The sequence below is a fragment of the Callorhinus ursinus genome, unplaced genomic scaffold (genome assembly GCF_003265705.2).
Source record: "Callorhinus ursinus isolate GAN/ISIS: 27379988/994484 unplaced genomic scaffold, GSC_fseal_2.0 scaffold5, whole genome shotgun sequence".
Classification (NCBI taxonomy): Eukaryota; Metazoa; Chordata; class Mammalia; order Carnivora; family Otariidae; genus Callorhinus; species Callorhinus ursinus.
Window position 1 is genome coordinate 683,650 of NW_027397067.1, and position 18,689 is coordinate 702,338.

At 39.3% G+C, this 18,689-nt stretch overlaps 1 protein-coding gene across 5 annotated transcripts in view; it reads right to left on the bottom strand.

Annotated features, from left to right (window-relative positions):
- PRKDC (protein kinase, DNA-activated, catalytic subunit) overlaps nucleotides 1–18,689 on the bottom strand; it is a 232,649-nt gene that overhangs the window by 16,305 nt on the left and 197,655 nt on the right. For 4 of the 5 annotated variants that reach the window (XR_003207910.2, XM_025870579.2, XM_073892755.1 and 1 more), the window contains 8 exons: nucleotides 16,833–17,022; nucleotides 11,529–11,703; nucleotides 9,960–10,150; nucleotides 8,976–9,156; nucleotides 8,011–8,171; nucleotides 4,201–4,412; nucleotides 2,502–2,589; nucleotides 2,267–2,410 (listed from right to left, as the gene is read on the bottom strand). Coding sequence is in view for 4 of the 5 variants with exons in the window: in XM_025870579.2 (XP_025726364.2) it covers nucleotides 2,267–2,410; nucleotides 2,502–2,589; nucleotides 4,201–4,412; nucleotides 8,011–8,171; nucleotides 8,976–9,156; nucleotides 9,960–10,150; nucleotides 11,529–11,703; nucleotides 16,833–17,022 (1,342 nt within the window). In the remaining variant the exon portion in view is untranslated. Of the gene's footprint in view, nucleotides 1–2,266; nucleotides 2,411–2,501; nucleotides 2,590–4,200; nucleotides 4,413–8,010; nucleotides 8,172–8,975; nucleotides 9,157–9,959; nucleotides 10,151–11,528; nucleotides 11,704–16,832; nucleotides 17,023–18,689 lie in introns of those variants that run through there. The other variant, XM_073892757.1, reaches the window with a different exon arrangement.

The window sequence follows — 18,689 nt, forward strand, 5'->3', positions numbered from 1 at the left end:
CTAAAGAGAAAAAGGGTTTTCCACTCCCAAGGATCTCCCCAGAAGAACCTATACACAGATATTCACAGCAGCAGCATTCATAACAGCTAAGACACGGAAACACTCCAAATGTCCATCCACTGACAAAAGGATAAACACAATGTGGCATGTCCTTACAGTGGAATAATATACAGCAATAAAAAGGAATGACCACTGATACATGCTACAGCATGGATGAACTCTGAAAACATCACACTGGGTGAAAGAAGCCAGTCACATGTTGTAAGATTCCATTTATACAGAATGTCCAGAAGAGGCAAATCTACAGAAAGTACTTTAGTGGTTGTCTGGGGTGACAGGAGGGTGGGGATTGGGAGTAGCTGCTAACAGGTATGGGCTTTCAGGGGTGATAAAAATGTTCTGGGGGCGCCTGGGTGGCTCAGTTGGTTAAGCAGCTGACTTCACCTCAGGCCATGATCTCAGGGTCCTGGGATCAAGCCCTGCATCAGGATCCCTGTTCAGCGGGTAGTCTGCTTCTCCCTCTCCTCCCACCTCCCCTCCAGCTCATGCTTGCTCTCACTCTTGTTTTCTCTCTCAAATAAATAAATGAAATCTTTAAAAAGAGGTGCTTGGGTGACTCGGTTAAGCAACTGCCTTTGGCTCAGGTCGTGATCCCAGGGTCCTAAGATTGAGCCCCACACTGGGCTCCCTGCTCCGTGAGGAGCCTGCTTCTCCTTCTCCCTCTGCCCAACCCTCCCTCCCCCACCACTCATGCCCGCTCTCTCAAATAAATAAAATCTTTAAAAAAAGAGAAAATGTTCTAAAACTGATGTGTAATATTTATACAACTCTGTAAATATAATAAAAACTAACACAAAAAAAAACTATAGCATTCTACACTTTATTTTTTTAAAAGATTTTATTTATTTATTTAACAGAGAGAGAGAGAGAGAGAGACAGTGAGAGAGCGAACACAAGCAGGGGGAGTGGGAGAGGGAGAAGCAGGCTTCCCGCTGAGCAGGGAGCCCAATGCGGGACTTGATCCCAGGACCCTGGGATCATGGCCTGAGCCAAAGGCCGACGCTTAATGACTGAGCCACCCAGGTGCCCCGCATTGTATACTTTAAATAGGTGGATTATAGGGTGTGTGAATTATATCTTAATAAACCAGTTATTTAAAAAAACCAGAAGAGACAAAGATCTTCCTTTGCACTAGAGACTGTGAAACTGAGAATTCTGGCAATATGAGCTACCAGGACTTCTCTTTATGCTATTATATTTCTTGAAGTTTATGAAACAAAGGTAATTTGACAAAAATTAGAACAAAAATCAGTGATTAATGCTAACAGAGGTGTACATATGGTGTGTTACACAACAGAGAAGGAGTATCTAAATCCTGTTGGGTAAGGAGGTTCAGGGAAAGCTCTACAGGAGAAATGATGCATAAACCAAGTCTCTAAGCATGAGTTCTCCAGATGGACGGAGAGAAGGTAAACCCATGTAAAGGGAGCAACAAGCACAAGGCATGGTGCTGTGAGATCTGGACATTTCAATGTTCATTTTGTTCTCTACTGGCTCCAAGGGGCTCTCCTGATTCCCTCCCAACTGAGGGGGTATTCTCTTCCTTTCAACTCTAAGGCAACTTCAGAAACAGATATCATGTATCATATTTGTTCTCAAGCCACAGTTCTTTATATACTGTATTTGTCAGACAATCTCTTTGAATTCAGGAACTGGGTCTGTCTTCTCTTTGTATGTCCTGTAGCACCCAGGAGTATGCCTTGGACAGAGGGAAGGGCTCAAAATGGTCATCAACTTGTACACAATACAAATATTTTCTTGATCCAACATTCAAATTGTTACGAGAATTAAAAATATTAAACTACAACATTAAGGAGAGCACTTGTGATGAGCACTGGGTGTTGTATGTAAGTGATGAACCACTGAATTCTACCCCAGAAGCCAATAGTGCACTATATGTTAACTAATAAAATTTAAATTTAAAAAAATTAACAAATATATTAAACTACATATAACCTTCAGATCTAAAAATATGAGCATGAAGAACAGAATGCAATAAAAACCCCATGGTTTTATCTATTGCCCCACCTGCCACTATCTCACCTAATATGTGCATCACTATCTCCCAGAAAGCATTAGGTCTGAAGAAAAGTTTACAAATTTAATAGACATTTTAAAACCAGGATTATTAACAAACCAGCAAATATAAATAGTGATCTTCACAATGATTACATTATTATAAAGGCAGGCTGCCACCTATCCATACCTGAATAAACCTCCTTCTGAAAGCCCCAAGGCCTGGAACCCTTGGGTCTCCCAAAGCTGCATACATTCTTTCATACATCTTTTCAATGTTTTTTTTACTAACAGGGGTTTTTGCCAGTTCGACTTTGATATCATCAATCCAATCCTGTGCAGAAAAAAAAAAAGAAAAACCAAGTTGACTGCAAGTAGGTTTTATCCAAATTCTGTGTTTGATGAGCTAGAAGCTATTACATTACCTTAAAGAGCATTTCAGGATTAGAGAGCTGTTCTAGGGCACTAATAAAATCTTGAATCACTCCTCCTTGATCCAACTTAATTTTAATCCTATAAAACAATTACCAAGTTTAGGTAATCAAACATCCTCCAAAGATCAAGGCCCACAGTTTATTTATATACAATTATTTACATTCATATATAAAACTATATATTACCAATAGTCTAGGGAAGGAGCAATTTTAAAATTTTGTTCAATATTAGATGAAGTACAAAGTATGTATTCTATCAAGAGGTGAGCTTTTTAGACAAGGGGAAAGCAAATCTCTGCAAATGTTGACATTTTGATGTACACAATTTGATATATACAGTTTCTGAAGTTATGTTATAAAAGAAAAGGTCACTTTCTCAACACAATTTCAAACCTTTCCCTTTTCTTTTTTTTAAAAAGATTTATTTGAGATCGTGCACGTGTGCAAGGTGGGGGAGGGGCAGAGGGAGAGAGAGAATCTCTAGCAGACTGAGCAAGGAGCCTGACAATGGGCTTGCCATCCCATGACCCTGAGACCATGACTTGAGCTAAAATCAAGAGTTGGACGCTCAACCGACTGAGTCACCCAGACGCCCCTCTTTTTTCTTTTTAAAAAAATTAATCATGTTGCAGTTGACTGTGTTGAGACACCACCGGGGGTGGGCAGTGTACCATCAGTGGCAGATGGGATTGGCACAGCCAACCCACCACAAACCATGACAAAGGAGGTGTCTTACTCTTGTCTTCCCAGAAACAAACACTCTAATAAGACAAATGAGCTCATGACAAAAAAAAGCTCTTAATAGAGAATGCCTAAAACACCATTATTTACCAAGTATTCTTGCAAAACTAATACATCATTACTAGTTATGTCAACAGTCTCCACTTATAAATCAAATGGAAAAATGAAAAGGATGGCACTTCAGGCAGCCTACTGAATCCTTATTAAGAGGGACTTCCCAGACATTTTGAATTAAAGAACAATTTCAGGAACTGATTTCAAAAAGCATCTCATCTAGTCTGCCTCAATCAGCTATTACTGTCAACTGTTACCATTATAAGACAGAATGTTTCATGAATATCATTCTAAGATGAAATGTGTTTTAAAAAAGGAAAGAAATTCAGGGGCACATGGCTGGCTCAGTCAGTAGAGCATGCAACTTTTGATCTCTGGGTTGTAAGGTGGAGTCCCACGTTGGGTGTAGTTTACTTTAAAAAAAAAAAAAAGGAGGCTGCCCGGGTGGCTCAGTGGGTTAAGCATCTGCCTTGAGCTCAGGTCATGATCCCAGGATCCTGGGATCGAGTCCCGCATTGGGCTCCTTGCTCAGTGGGGAGTCTGCTTCTCCCTGTGACCCTCTCCCCTTTCATGCTTTCTCTCTCTCTCTCTCAAATAAATGAATAAAATCTTTTAAAAAAAGGGAAGAAATTCTGTGACAAGTAACATACCTGGGGTAGATACGTTCAACAAATAGATGTCTAAGATTTTCTATTTTTTAAATGATGGCTCTAATTAATTTGAAGACAAACAAAAGCATCCATGTGTGTGTTTGTTTTTTTAAGTAAGCTCTATGCCCAACATGGGGCTTGACCTCTGGACCCCAAAACCAGGAGTCCTGTGCTCCACTGACTGAGCCCCCATACGTTTGCTTCTACCAATACACCCTATAACCTATAGTACTTGATCAACTCACCTTGCCACAAACTCTTTATTCTTATGACCAGTAGAAGTATCTTTGAAAGAATAGCTTTCACTACTTATTATAAATGGGTACACAATTGCCTGTGGATAGTTATTAGCAATCTCTTCCACAGTGTGCTGGACAGCAACAGCTTCCTCTTTGTCCAGTAAGGCCACCATATGGCTGATCCAGCCAATGAACTGCCAGCAAGGAATGGAAGAAATCTAAAACAAAGAGAGCTAAATTTAATAATGAATAAAACTTTTAACACTGTTTTATTATAATAAGTATTATGTGCCCAATATAAAAAATATATATCTATAATCAGAAGCATAAGAACAGACATAAGTCTAAAATAAAACATCTTTTCTCCCTCAGCCCTCTCAGTTCTTATTCTGATGAAGCACCATTTCATTCTTTTAGATGTTTTGTATGTATGTACACCAATATCCATTCTTTATAAGAATGGAATCAGGCTAGATATACTGTTGCTGGTTTTTCTTAGGTGAATAGATTTACCTCATTCTTTTTTCTTTTTTTTTTAGTATTAAGTTTAAAGATTTTTATTTTTTTATTTTTATTTTTTTAAAGATTTTATTTATTTATTTGAGAGAGAGAGAGAATGAGAGAGAGAACACGAGAGGGGGGAGGGTCAGAGGGAGAAGCAGACTCCCTGCTGAGCAGGGAGCCCGATGTGGGGCTCGATCCTGGGACTCCAGGATCATGACCTGAGCCGAAGGTAGTCGCTTAACCAACTGAGCCACCCAGGCGCCCCTTTACCTCATTCTTTTTAACAGCTGTATAGTATTCTGTTTTAGTTAATTACTGATGTATAATGAATTTTTAGTTTATTTTCTAAGTTTTGCTATTATAGATAATGCTACAGTAGACATTTCTACATGTTTCTCTCTTTGTACTTGTGCTATGTGTGCCCATAGGATAAATTTCTAGAAGTAACATTACTGTGTGAACACTACCAACCGTAAAAAAAACACTGCCAGATTTCCCTCCAAAATGATTTTCAAATTTTTATTTTTAAAAGCATAATGGAAACTCAAATAACTCAATACCAAAAAAAACAGTCTGATTAAAAATAGGCAGAAGACCTGAGTAAACATTTTTCCAAAGAAGACATACAGATGGCCAACAGACACATGAAGATACTCAACATCACTCATCAACAGGGAAATGCAAATCAAAACCACAATGAAATATCACCTCACACCTGTCAGAATAGCTAGTATCAAAAAACAAGAAACAAGTTTTGGTGAGGATGTGGAGAAAAGGGAACCCTTGTGCACTGTTGGTGGGAATGTAAATTGGTGCAGCCACTGTGGAAAAAACACTAAGGAGGTTCTTCAAAAAGTTAAAAATAGAAATACCATACAATCCAGTAATTCTACTTCTAGGTATTTACTCAAAACAAAAACACTAATTCAAAAAGATATCTGCACCCCAATGTTTACTGCAGCATTATTTACAATAGCTAAGATATAAAAGCAACCCAAGTGTCCATCAATAGATGAATGGATGATGAAGATGTGGTTTATGTAAGAATGATATCTTGCCATGTGACTACACGGATGGACCTAGTAGGTATTATGCTAAGTGAAATAAGTCAGACAAAGAAAGACAAATATTATATGATTTTACTTATATGTGGAATCTAAAGAACAAATGAACAAACAAAAAACAGAAACAGATGCATAAATACAGAGAACAAACTAGGGATTGCCAGAGGGGGGGATGTGGCAGAATGAGCAAAATAGTTGATGGAGATTAAGAAGTACAAACTTCCAAGTATAAAATAAGTTAGGTCACGGGGATGTAAAGTACAGCATAGGGAATACAGTCAACAATACTGTAATAACATGGTATGATGACAAATGGTAACTATACTTGTTGTGATGAGCCCTGAGTAATGCACAGAATTGTTGAATCACTATACTGTATGCCTGAAACTTATGATACTGTTATGTCAATTACAAATTCAATTAAAAAACAGTGTATTCAGTTGACTACAAATCCAACACAGGAGACAATGAATTTTTTTAATTTATTGTCAATCTGAGAGGTGAAAAGATATAATTTTAATTTTCATGTTTCTTTATTAGTAAGGGTAAATGGTCTATCTTTATTCTCCTTACATATTAAATCATGCATGCATTTCCTCTGACCATTTTCTACTGGTCTATTTTTTTTTTAGAGGGAGACATCAGCTCTTTGTCTCTAATATGTGGTGCAAATATTTTTCTGGCAGTTTTTTTTTTTTTAACTTTGTATATATTTTTGTTTTTTTCCCCTGCAGGGAAGTGTTGATTCTTTTCCTTTATAGCTTCTGGATTTTGTCTTTTTATTCCAAGGCCATTTTCAAAATTTGCTCATGTATCTTTTTTTTCCTCTAATGCTTTAAGTTTTATTTATTTATTTATTTGACAGAGACAGAGAGAGAGAGACAGAGAGAGAGGGAACACAAGCAGGGGGAGTGGGAAAGGGAGAAGCAGGCTTCCTGCCAAGCAGGGAGCCTGATGCAGGGCTCAATTCCAGGACCCTGAGATCATGACCCGAGCCGAAGGCAGTCGCTTAGCCAACTGAGCCACCCAGGCGCCCCTCCTCTAATGCTTTTTTAATGTGTTAATTTTAAGATAAAATCTGATGCACTTGGAATGTCGGTATAAGGAGTGAACATGGCAAATTTCCTACCTTCATCTACTAAATGAGGAAAGAGCAAAGTATGTGGGGATAAAAGCCATCAGTCCACATAGCTCACAGGGAGTGCTCAATAAATGTTAGTTCCCCATCTCAAGCAATTCCCTGGTGCCATAACAACACTGACTGAACATTCCATTTATTTCCTCACAAATTTGAAATGCTATCTTCACCATACATAAATATTATTTTGGGAAAACTAAAATAATAATTTAATCATTTCTTCACTAATCTTTTAAGAAAAACATACACACATGTTATCTATTACATTTCTGAAGTTACTTTAATCCCCTTTTTAGGACCTATTGAAAAAAATCCCATCCTTCCAAATCCACAAGAGGGTCAGAGTATGTAGTAAAGCCCTGCCAGGTACTGAGTCTCCACAGCTCAGAGACCAGCACTGTTTAAAAATTTACTATGTAAAGCCAACAGAGTGCTATGGTACCCTTTTGAACTATTATATTATCGACTCAAAGCCTGGCCCTATTTTGCAGTTAAACATCTATAAAAGTCATTAAGGAGTTTTTCAGATGGCTCAAATAACAGAAAGACAGTAGGCTGATGTAGCCCCGTGTCAGGAGGGGCCTGCACGGGACATACAAGTGGTGAACAGAACACTGTGGGGGAGTGCCCGCATACCCTAGTTGCTCACTGCATGCTTGGAGGCCTCAGGATCCTCATGAACGTGGTGCTGCCAACAGGCACTACAGTCACCGGGGGTGGGATGCAGCTGAAATGTACTCCCTCTCTCTGAGATAAATAATAAACTGAGCATAAGGCACCAACAGATGTTCCAGACTACAGCTTAGTAATTCTGGTCAGCAAACTGTGCTATAGAAAATTCCCACCTCTGTCCCAGACATATCTCCTCCTCTTCCCAAGGTCCTTGTTCAGACACAATGTTCTTATCAACACCCCCAGAGGAAAATGGGTAAATGTGAGCACTCTTTTCTATAGCTTTAAGTTATACATGTTCTCAGAATATAATAAAATGCAATGCTGGTTAGGAAAACCTGTTAACATATGCATTGTGTACATACTGATGTGTTTAGATATAAAGAGAAGCATGTCTAAGTTCTGTAAAGTTCTCGTCATTAGAATATAGACACTAACCTCTTTTGTCATTAGGCTCAGGGTCTCCTCTGGATATAGCTCTATAATCTGTAGCAGTCTGGGAAACTTCAGCCTGGCTTCACTGGAATGCAGTTTTAAAGCTTTCAACATTTTGTCCACCACAAGGGCTGGATATGTCTGAAGTTCTACAGACTCAGTAACTACCAAGGACAGGAGAGAAGAAAACAATGGTCAGTATATCCACTTATACATACATAAACTATAAATTTAAGAAATGACTACATTTCCCTTTTGGGCTTATATTTTGTAATATGTCACTGTTCTCTTTTTTAACAAGTAATTTAGATCAACGAACACCAGATGCAGTTTTGGTCCGTATGTAAAAGCTTCCATCTTGAAGCTGAACTCTTCGTTGGATCATGCATTCTGCATACAGCAGAGTTTCCTTCCTGGGCTGGGTGGGAACGCAGAGCAGCTCCTGGTTATTGAATTTATTTCAGGACCAAGAGGCAGGCCACATAGCCAATATTACCAAAGCTACAAGTAAAATGTAGAAACTATAAGCAAATGGAAAGACAAGATAGCTTGACTCTGTTTATATGCAGGTCGTATTGCTTGAAGATGTCATTGTCTTAAAAAGACAAAATTATCTCAGAATAACTGTCATTTAAAAACAAGTAGAGGCTCCTGAGTGGTTCAGTCGGATCAGCATCTGACTCTTGATTTCAGCTCAGGTCATGATCTCAGGGTCGTGGGATCGGGCCCGCGTCTGGCTCTGAGCTCAGCTTGGAGTCTGCTTGAGATTCCCCCTCTCCCTCTCCTTCTGCACCTCCACCCACCATGTGCACATGTACTCTCTCTCTCTCTCTCTCAAATAAATATAGTCTTTAAATAAAGAAATAAATAAAAACAAGCAAACAGGAAACCTAAAGTATCTACAGAAGTCTTAAGACTTTGGCTAACACACTGTTACAAACTAAATGGTTTTTCCTTTTGTGATTCACCTGATGCACTCTCCTCCTCCTTGCGGAGCTGCTGGTCACAGAAATCCACCAGTGTCATGTAAGCATCTGTGAGGCTGGCTACAGGACCCTGGCCCCTGAGGGAAGGCTGGGCCTCCTCCTCAGCTGTCCGCACGGCCTCAGAAAGGTGATGGAATGCTCTCTGGTACAGACCTGCGATCACCTAGAATTCACAGAGGTCTCAGCTATAAATCTGTAAGTACAGCTTAAGTTTTCTGGAAGAACTCTACTTTCTACTTGTGATGATACAGAAAGAATACTTGTGATTTGTGAGCCATGATATAACACAGAAAGCTGGTTAAATGGAAAAGGGAGTCTGTCTGCCCTGATTGTGAAACAGTGAGCGATTCCAGTTTGATCCTCAGTACTTTTAAAACCCAGACGGTCCACTAGTCATGCAGACCTGGCACCAAAGATCAATGGGGGTCATGCAGCCTGTCAGGAACTGAAGAAGAGATGGAAGTTGGTGCTTTACCCTTACCACCCTGCACAGATGTTGGCAGTAACATTGAGGAGGAAGAAGGCAAGGCTAACAACTAAAGTGAGGTGGGCATGGGGAGATAAGGAGAGGCTGCTAACTATGGAAAATACAAAATCATCTGAGAAAAGCTAGGCAAAGCAGACACTACATAAAAAAGTGGAAAAGGCTGGTTTGCTCCACAAGCTAATGGGACATCTGAATGGCGACTGGTGGTGAAATCCACTAACAAAATTCTTGGTAGAACTGTCCACATCAATCCAACACAAATTTCTCACTTTTAATACTAAAACGATCTGTATCATTCAAATAAGCAGGAAACACATGGAGTATGTCAGTTTTCCACAAAAGAAACTTGGCTGTGCATAACTGTCAAATACATTTTCAAAACACAAAGCAATCATCATTTCTCATTATTTCTTTTGTGTAGCTAGAAGGCTGCACATTACAGATGTACAACACACAAACATAAAAAGTTCACTCGTTACCTTTTCTGCATTCTCTGAACTGGATCCAGAAAGGTCCAAGATTCTTCTGGCCTTGCTTTCCTCGATTTCAGCAAGGCAGGTTGGCTCCCTGATGAGAGCATTAGCCATGATTCTGTAAGTTGTACCCAAGAGAATATTCTGGTCATGGAAAGCCAGAACATTTTTCCTTAAGTAACTTGGTGTGCTCTCACCTGTTGGATTAAAAACACACACATACACACACATGATTTTCTCAGAAATAAATGAATGCCATAAATTAAAAAAAAGATACTCATAATGTACAAAAGTTGTTTTCTATTAAGAAATTAAAATAAATCTCGTAAGTATAAGAAATTGGCTTCAAACATTGGTTAGGGAATTTCTTGAACTCACATTAATGAAAAGTGTTCTTTGTTAGCAGTGACTGTATCAAAGTCTACAGAGGCTAAGGTAATTAAAACACGGAATAAACTTTTATTCAAGCACCATCATTCTGCATTTTGTCAAAGCACCTAAATCCATTATAAAGGAAAGAAAATGTCTCTTTTTAATGCATTTGTGCATGTACATTAATAAACAGAGGAGATTTTTAAGTTGCTACTGTGATTTATAGCTGATAAAGCTACAGATACTGCTGCATGCAAAGGTCTAGTTCTATGTCTTACTCTGGGGAAGGAGCTTACCAGCCCTGATCAAGCCTGCAGCTTACAGAGAAGGTATGAGAAGGGGCACAAAAGAGAAGGGGCTGTCACCCAGCAAGTCCCAACAACCATTCTGCCCTGCTCATCCATCCATGAAAATACTCTGCCAGATTACCCTCAGATACATGTTCAAAACTACTGGCCCTACTATTTCACAAGACAGTTACAAACTACAGCCATACTGTGACTACCAAAACTGTAGAATTATTATTAGGAGTACTAATGTTATCTTAGTATCAGCCAACTTCTCCTCCTCTCCTCCATTCCCCCCATCCAAAAACCCTAAAAATATTTAAGCAATCATAAGGATGATTTTCTTATCCTGAAAAATATGGAAGGCCTGCTTCTCCTATTTGCATTTTTACTGAGACTGATACTCTGATATAATTCCCTGTCATATGGTTTTGAGCACGGTCAGTAATCGTGCTGCTATGTACCCTGGGACACAGGGCAGCAAAACAGGTGGAGTGGATCAAAAACTCACACAGTGAAATTTTTTTCTCCCCTCAGTTTTGAAGGCTATGTTACAAAAAAAGAAAAGCTGAGGAGGAAAAAGGTGTTTCATGTTCAATTTTTTAAAAGGCAATTTTTGTAAGTGAACAAGGTTTTCAAAATAATTAAACTATTAGACCTATAATTTGCATAAGTATTAAAGAAAAAACTTAATTTCAATTTTATTTGATCAGTAAAGAAATAAAATCTCCAACTACCATATTCAATAGCATTATTAGGATACAAAGTACCTTGGCTCCAAATATTTAATAAAATTATTACAAGATTTAATTCCCAAATGTTAGATAAAGCAGCAAAAGAAGTTTTAAAAGACACAGAGACATAATATAAAATAGTACCGTTGAACTTATTTACATAGATAAGAACAGTCTCCTACCCAGCAAGGAGATTGTTTTCAGCGCCGTGAGAATCTGCTCACGGCAGTTCTGGCCCTGGCTCCGGCTGTGGCTGAGCCGGCAGTAGCTCTGCACCCATTTCACCTGCCAGTCATCTCTTGTTTTTGACTCTCTATGAAGCTCCTTCAGTAGTTTCATGGCAAGTGAGAAACTGTGCTATAGAAGAGAGAAAGTGGTATGATAACACACAGGTTGATTACTTAGAAATAAAATTATCTGACAGAATTTTTAATTGGCCTGCTTCCCTTTTTGCATGATGTAACTCACCTTAGAGCAGCGAACCCATCTCCTCAGCTTACATTATGTAGATGTCTTTTTATTTATCATGGGGATAGAATTCACATTTCAAGTGTACAGTTCTGTCTTTTAGCACATTTACAAAGTTGGGCAACCATCACTACTATCTAGTTCCAGAACATTTGATCAACTCAAAAACAAACCCTTTATCTATGAGCATTTGCTCCCCGTTCCCCCTAGCTGTGGGCAAACCACTGAACTACTTACTGCATCTATGGATTTGCCTATTCTGGATATTTCCCATCAATGAAATCAGAAGCGTGGGGATTTTTATCTGTCTTCTTCCACTTAGCATAGTCTTTTCCAGGTTTGCCCAAATTACAGTGTGTATTCGTACTTTATTCCTTCACATGGCTGAATAATATTCTGTTCCATGGATAGATCACATTTATCCATTTATCTATTGATAGATTTTGGGGTTGTTTCCACCTTTTGGCTATTTTGAATACTACTGCTGTAAACATCTACGTTCAAATTTCTGTGTGGACATAGACTTTCATTTTTCCTGCACACCTAGGAGTGGAAATGGTGGGTTAAATGGTAACTCGATGTTTAACTTTTTGAGGAACTGTCAGACTGTTCTCCACAGCATCTGCACCATTTTACATTTCTATCATCAATGTATGAGGGTTCTAATTTCCCCACATCTTCACCAATACTTGTTATTGTCTCTTTGATTACAGTGGGTGTGAAGTGGTATCTTGCGTGGTTTTGATTTGCATTTTCCTAATAACTTATAATGTTGAACATCTTTTCATGTGCTTGTTAACCATCTGTATATCTGCTTTGGAGAAATGTCTATTTAGAATTCTTTGTCCATTTTTTAAGTTGGATTGTTTGAGTTTTTGTTGTTCAGTTATAAAGAGTTCCTTATGTGTTCTGGGTAGTAGACCCTTATCAGATATGTGATTTCCCAATATTTTCTCACATTGTATGGGTTGTCTCATCACTTTTTGAGTGTGTTATTTGAGGCACAGGAATTTCTAAATTTTGATGTATAATTTCTCTATTTTTTTATTTGGTTGTTATGTGGATGTCTTTTAAATCTTCTCTACCAAGTTTCAAAGACATTTTCATCAGACCCATGTTTTATTCATTGCTATCCTTTCAACTACGTAGGCTAAAAATCTGAGCCATCCTCAGCTGCATCCTCTCCATCATTCTTACTATCTCGGGGCTTCTTACATCACTTCTAGAGCATCTTTCACATTGTTTGCATTCCTACCACTGCTTTCCTAGTTTGAGACTTCACAGTCTCTCTGCTTTTTCCTCAGCAGGCAATCATCCATATAGCTTCCAACTGAGCCAGCATGTCCAAAGCAGACTGCAATTCCCAGCTTCTCACCTCCATGATTTTGTTTGAATGTATCTTGTATCTATACACCTTTTTCTCTTCTCAAAGTGCAAACCCTACTGTTTCGAAAAAACCCCATCCAAACGCCTTCTTCTCCAGCAAGCCCTCCTACCAGGCAGAATCTCTCTTCTTCCCTGGGCTTTCCTAGCATGGTGATCTCTCTTCTCTTCAACCATCTTGGGCTGTTGTTGGGTGGAAGTGCAGCTCCTGTTGTCTCGCTAGACAGTGATCACAAGAGCAGGAATAGTAGTTTCCCAACCCTGCCCCTGACATTGCTGGGTGCAGTTTCTTAGCCACACTGTGATCCTCATCACTACTCAGAACTTCCTCACCACCAAATTCCTAACCTCAAATCCTACCATTCTGACTACAAACCCACTCTACCCACCAAAATTCTTGCTATGTTTGCTTTATAACCTTAAGACCTCTGGTAACTTTACCTGCCTTCTTCCTGCTTCTACTTCCATGTGCAATTAAGCCAGCCAGCTACTCCCACCACTCTCTTTGCAATACGCTCAGATCACCAGCCTTTGTCCCTGTTATGCCCACCTGGCAAAACTACACTCTTGGGTACATTTAAGTGCATGCCTTGTCTGCTCCTATACTCAGACTCCCCAGAGACAGCACTGACAGTTCTTCCATGGCTCCCCAGCCCCTCCACCACAGCCCAGAATAACCCACCACTCCCCCCACTATTCTCAGATCTCTTCAGCTCAGACTCTGCAGAGGGCCTCACTGCCCGCTTCCCAGAGAGAACAGAGTTCTTCCATTCACCTCTGCCTGAATCCTGTCCCCACCAACTCCACAAGAAATCCTATTTTACTAGTTATTCCTCTCTGTATGTCCATTCTTTTCCTACCATTAAGCTTTAAACATCCCCAGTCTCCTCCAACCTAAAAATCCAAACTCCTCCCTGAGCCCACTTGCTCTTCCTCATCATTGCTTCCTCAGGAGCAGCCGGTGCTCACTGTCCCCATATCTCTACCCTTATCTGTTCTTCTACCTACTATGATCTGACTTCTGCTTCAGTGAAATGGTTCTCATTGAAGTCAGCACAAGCCTCCCCTCAATGCAAGGGCACTCTAGTCTCTGCACGCCTTTGCTCTCCTGGGTAAAAGGCACTGATGATTTCTGCCCCTCCCTGTGGGCTCAGCCTTTTGGTCATCCTCTAATGTCACAATCTGGTTTCAGCTCCTTTGTGGACACCTCTCCCTTTGCTCCTCCCAAAGCTGTAGGTCTGTTTTGGCAACTGGTCCTTGTCACCTTATCCACTCTTGTGGCTTCAGTGACAGTCCACATGCCGATCACATTCAGACCTCTATAGCAAGCACAGCTCTTTTTCGCCAGAACTTTAGATTTCTTATGTACAAATTATCTAATAGAAATCACAACTTGCTTGTTTATCTTAAAGGCCTCACACATTCAATATGTCTTGAACTGAATGCACCATCTGCCCTACAAACTGCTCTTCTTCCTGTGTTCCCATCCACCCAGCTACACAGGCAGAAGCCTGGGGATCCTACTTTCCCCTACTGAACAGAACCAGTCACAGTGTCTCATTCATGCCTCCTTTTTCTTGAACTTGTACACTTATCTCTACTTCCCAGACTCTAACCTAGATTGGCTGCCCTTATCAATTACATGGACTAATACAGAAGCTGGGCAACCCTTTGCCCTTCCTCAAATCGTTTCTCTCACTACAGTCAGAACACTGTTTTAAAACTGTTTATCTGGGGTTCCTGGGTGGCTCAGTCGGTTAGGTGTCTGCCTTTGGCTCAGGTCATGATCCCAGGGTCCTGGGATTGAGTCCCACATCGGGCTCTCTGCTCAGTGGAGAGTCTGCTTCTCCCTCTGCCTCTCCCTCTCTACTCGTACTCTCTCTCAAATAAATAAATAAAATCTTTAAAAAAAAAAAAACTGTTTATCCTGTCACCTCCATCCCAGGGCTTCCTGCACAAAGCAGCACAGCCATTAAGTAGGTGTTCAAGTTCAACTATCGTTCCACTTAGGAAACCAAATGCCCAGGGTCATTCCTGGGTCTTCAACATTATTCCCTCCATCCTATTTCACCTTTCAGTTCCCAACTTAGATATGACCTCCAACTCCAGGAAGCTTTCTGTTCCCACAAGGCTGAGTCAGGTGTCCTTCCCATGTGACTGTCCTTTAGTATTATCATACTATAATTGTTTGTCTACATGTCCGTATTTTATTCAGTGTGGTATCTCCAGCACCTAATGTTGTGCTTGGTAATGAAGAGGCAAAACTCAAATTTCACTTCTACTTTTCAAGAGTTTTGAAGAGTATGGGCAAGTAAACTGAAACGCACTGAAGGTTTTATGTAATCTTCAGACTGGAACTATTTTTTCTCTTCACCTCCAGTATTACTGGTATTGATAGCTAACTGGTATTGATAGCTCTTATTTATAATCAAAAAATTTCTAAGAAAAGCCACCGTGTCATATAAAAGGTTTTTAGCGATCCTAGTGATTCTTACGTATTTCTTAATAATGTACTTGTAGCTCATTTCCTTCCTCTCTCTCATCAGGACCCTCCCCACTTTGGAGAAGTTTGAGCAGCACTAGGTAGCATGCGTTGTCTCTCTCTCTGGCCCAAGTAACCTAATTTCCTGCTAAGAAGCCACATATATCCCTCCTTAGCTGTGTGCCTTGGAAGATGGCCCCAGCTGCAATCAGAGCTAATAAAAAGGATCTTCTTTTTTTCTGCAAGAAATAGAAACTGTCTTTAATTCCAAGAAAACGTAGTGTAGAGGAAGGAAGACATGGAACATCTACAGCCATTTCCAACTAAAAAGGGTGAGCCTGGCGCTGCCAGAGAGACTCACTATGTAAGAATCTGAGGTCAAAACCAATATGGTAGAAGAGAGAACTGAGGGAGAGAAAGCAGGCCCTTGGTGATAATATTTCAGAGTATTTAAAAGCCAGGTCTTCTAGACTTCCTTATTCATGGGAACTAATAGATTTCTTTTATTCACTTAGGCTGCTCTGTGTTGGGTTTTCTGTTATTTGAAGTATAAAAATTCCTAACTGATACAACACCCGTCTCAAAGAAAAACCTATAAATGAGCATTTAAACTTACAAACAGAAATATTAATTATTTCTACTGGAATAACATTCTTTGCTTTATAACAGCAATCTATTAATACAGGATCATTAAAAGAGCAAGCTCCCCCGGTATATTAAAATGTGATTTAATTACATGAAAAGTGTGATTTAATATATTTAGTTTATATGCAACTTATAAGCAAAGTATACTTATTTTCAAGAAAGGATATTATTATCAAATGACATATTTCCACAAAATAAACCTAAATACAATTTGTAACTAACTGGAAAGCACTGATTTTGTTAAACAAGATCAAACCTGATATTGGGTCTATTTTGTCTTTTAATAACAGAAAATATTTTCTAATGATTAACAAGTACATAGTAAACTTTAGAGCCTTCAGGATAATTTTAACTGTTTCTTCAAGTTTACTTTCTTTTAAAGAGAAAAAAATACTAACTACTCAATTGCCTTTAAGCTTCAGATTTTAAGGAAAAGCTAAGTTAAAAAAACCAGCTAATTTAAGAAAATTCTGTGCTACAATAGAGGACCACAAATATAAGTACCCACCTGCTTTCTTGCACTTTCTATCATCTTCATTTTCATGGAGAATATACAGTTCTTAATCAGAGAACAGACCTCTTCTCCCTGCTCCTGAACTTCCACTGTATCACTAGAATCTCTATCGCCATCCATGGACAAACTATGATCACCTGGAGGAAGAGTAAGTTTCTCTTCTATTTTGCTGAGAAAGAAACATCTACACAAAAGAAAGAAAAATGAAAGTGAATGCCAGAGACTCATGAAAGAAATCTTTGACATATAGGAAGCTACTAGATGGCATTTACAGACAGAAATTCTACAGTTATTAAATTTTGGCTCATTTCCGGGGGTACCATGGTGGCTCAGTCAGTGGAGAATCCGACTCTTGATTTTAGCTCAGGTCATGATCTCAGGGTTGTAGGATCGAGCCCTGTGTCAGGCTCTGCACTGAGTGGGGAGTGTGCTTGAGAGTCTCTCTTTCCCTTTCCCTCTGACCCTCTCCCACCTGCTCACACACTCTCTAAAAGTAAATAAATTAAAAAACTTTTTTTTTGCTCATTTTTTAGACTGTAAATGTACACTCTAGGTACCAGACTCAATATCCACCTTTAATTAACCAACTCTTTAAAAGATATTTTTCCAGATACCATTTATTGCCTATACCTCCACAAAATAAAGCATTTAAATGCACAATGTTCTCTCTTAATGAATGGGTGACATGCCCTATGTTGGGTCAGAAGCCGTTTCTCTTTTCATATCTCCTAATCTAAGGTCCCTACCCCAAAGGTGAAACATGTAAAGCAGCAAACAGGTTAAAATCACTGGGGATATGAAAAGATAAGGCTGTATTGCTATAAAATTCTTTGTATTTGTATTGTAGTTTACATATCTGACTGTTCTAGTGATTTCATTTTCATTATTTTCATGTCAGTACCACTGACAAGGACCTTAACATATAAAATCCATCCCTGATCAATATCAACTAAGTTTTTTATTCATCCAGTGACTAATTTCCACTTTCTTAGAAACACTGTGGCCAGATAGACTAGCATGTCCCATACATCTCTTTCTTTTGTTTTGTTGTTATTCCCAAGATACAAGCCTCTCTAGTCATCTATCTGCTTCTGTGTTCCTAGCCCCCTACCCAACACACAAGCGCCCCCTCCCTCCCAAGAGCTCCTGTTTTTTAAGCTTTCACTGTTTTTAGTTAAAAGAATAAACAAGAAAAAGTGGTGTAAGATAGGTATTTGATAAATATTTGAGGAATAATTATGAAACATGCTTTGAAACATAAATGTTACACTATCAGTATGAGTAAAGTGCCCTGGGCTCACAGAAATAGGAAGGGGGGGCAACAAGGTGAGGTGGATTAGTTTTCACAAAGTGAAAGACTTTTTCCTGGACTTTGAAAAATGCATTTAATTTCATGTAGTAGAGGAGGTAAGGAAGTTCTAGATAGAAGAAACAAATTAAAGAAGGCAGAGAAGTGTTATGTGTGTGACATGTTCTTGTATCAGACTGGTGAGGATGGAGCCAGGAAGAGAACCATCTTCCCAAAAATAACAAAGTTCTCGCTCTTACATGACAGGATTCACATCCTACAGCCCATCCTTCTGCTGATAACGCTATGGATAAAATACCAAATACAACCACCCGAGATCACTGAGAATGAATACAAGATGGCAGACTGTGAGAAGAAAAGATGGCGGAGGAGTAGGGGACTCTATTTCAACTGGTCTCTGGAACTGAGCTGGATATCTAACAGACCACTCTGAGCACCCAAGAAATGAGTCTGAGATGTAAGAAAATAGATCTGAATCTCTACAAACAGAATATCGCAGGCGGTTGCTTTTGAGGTAGGAAGCGGGGAGCCGTGATTCTGCA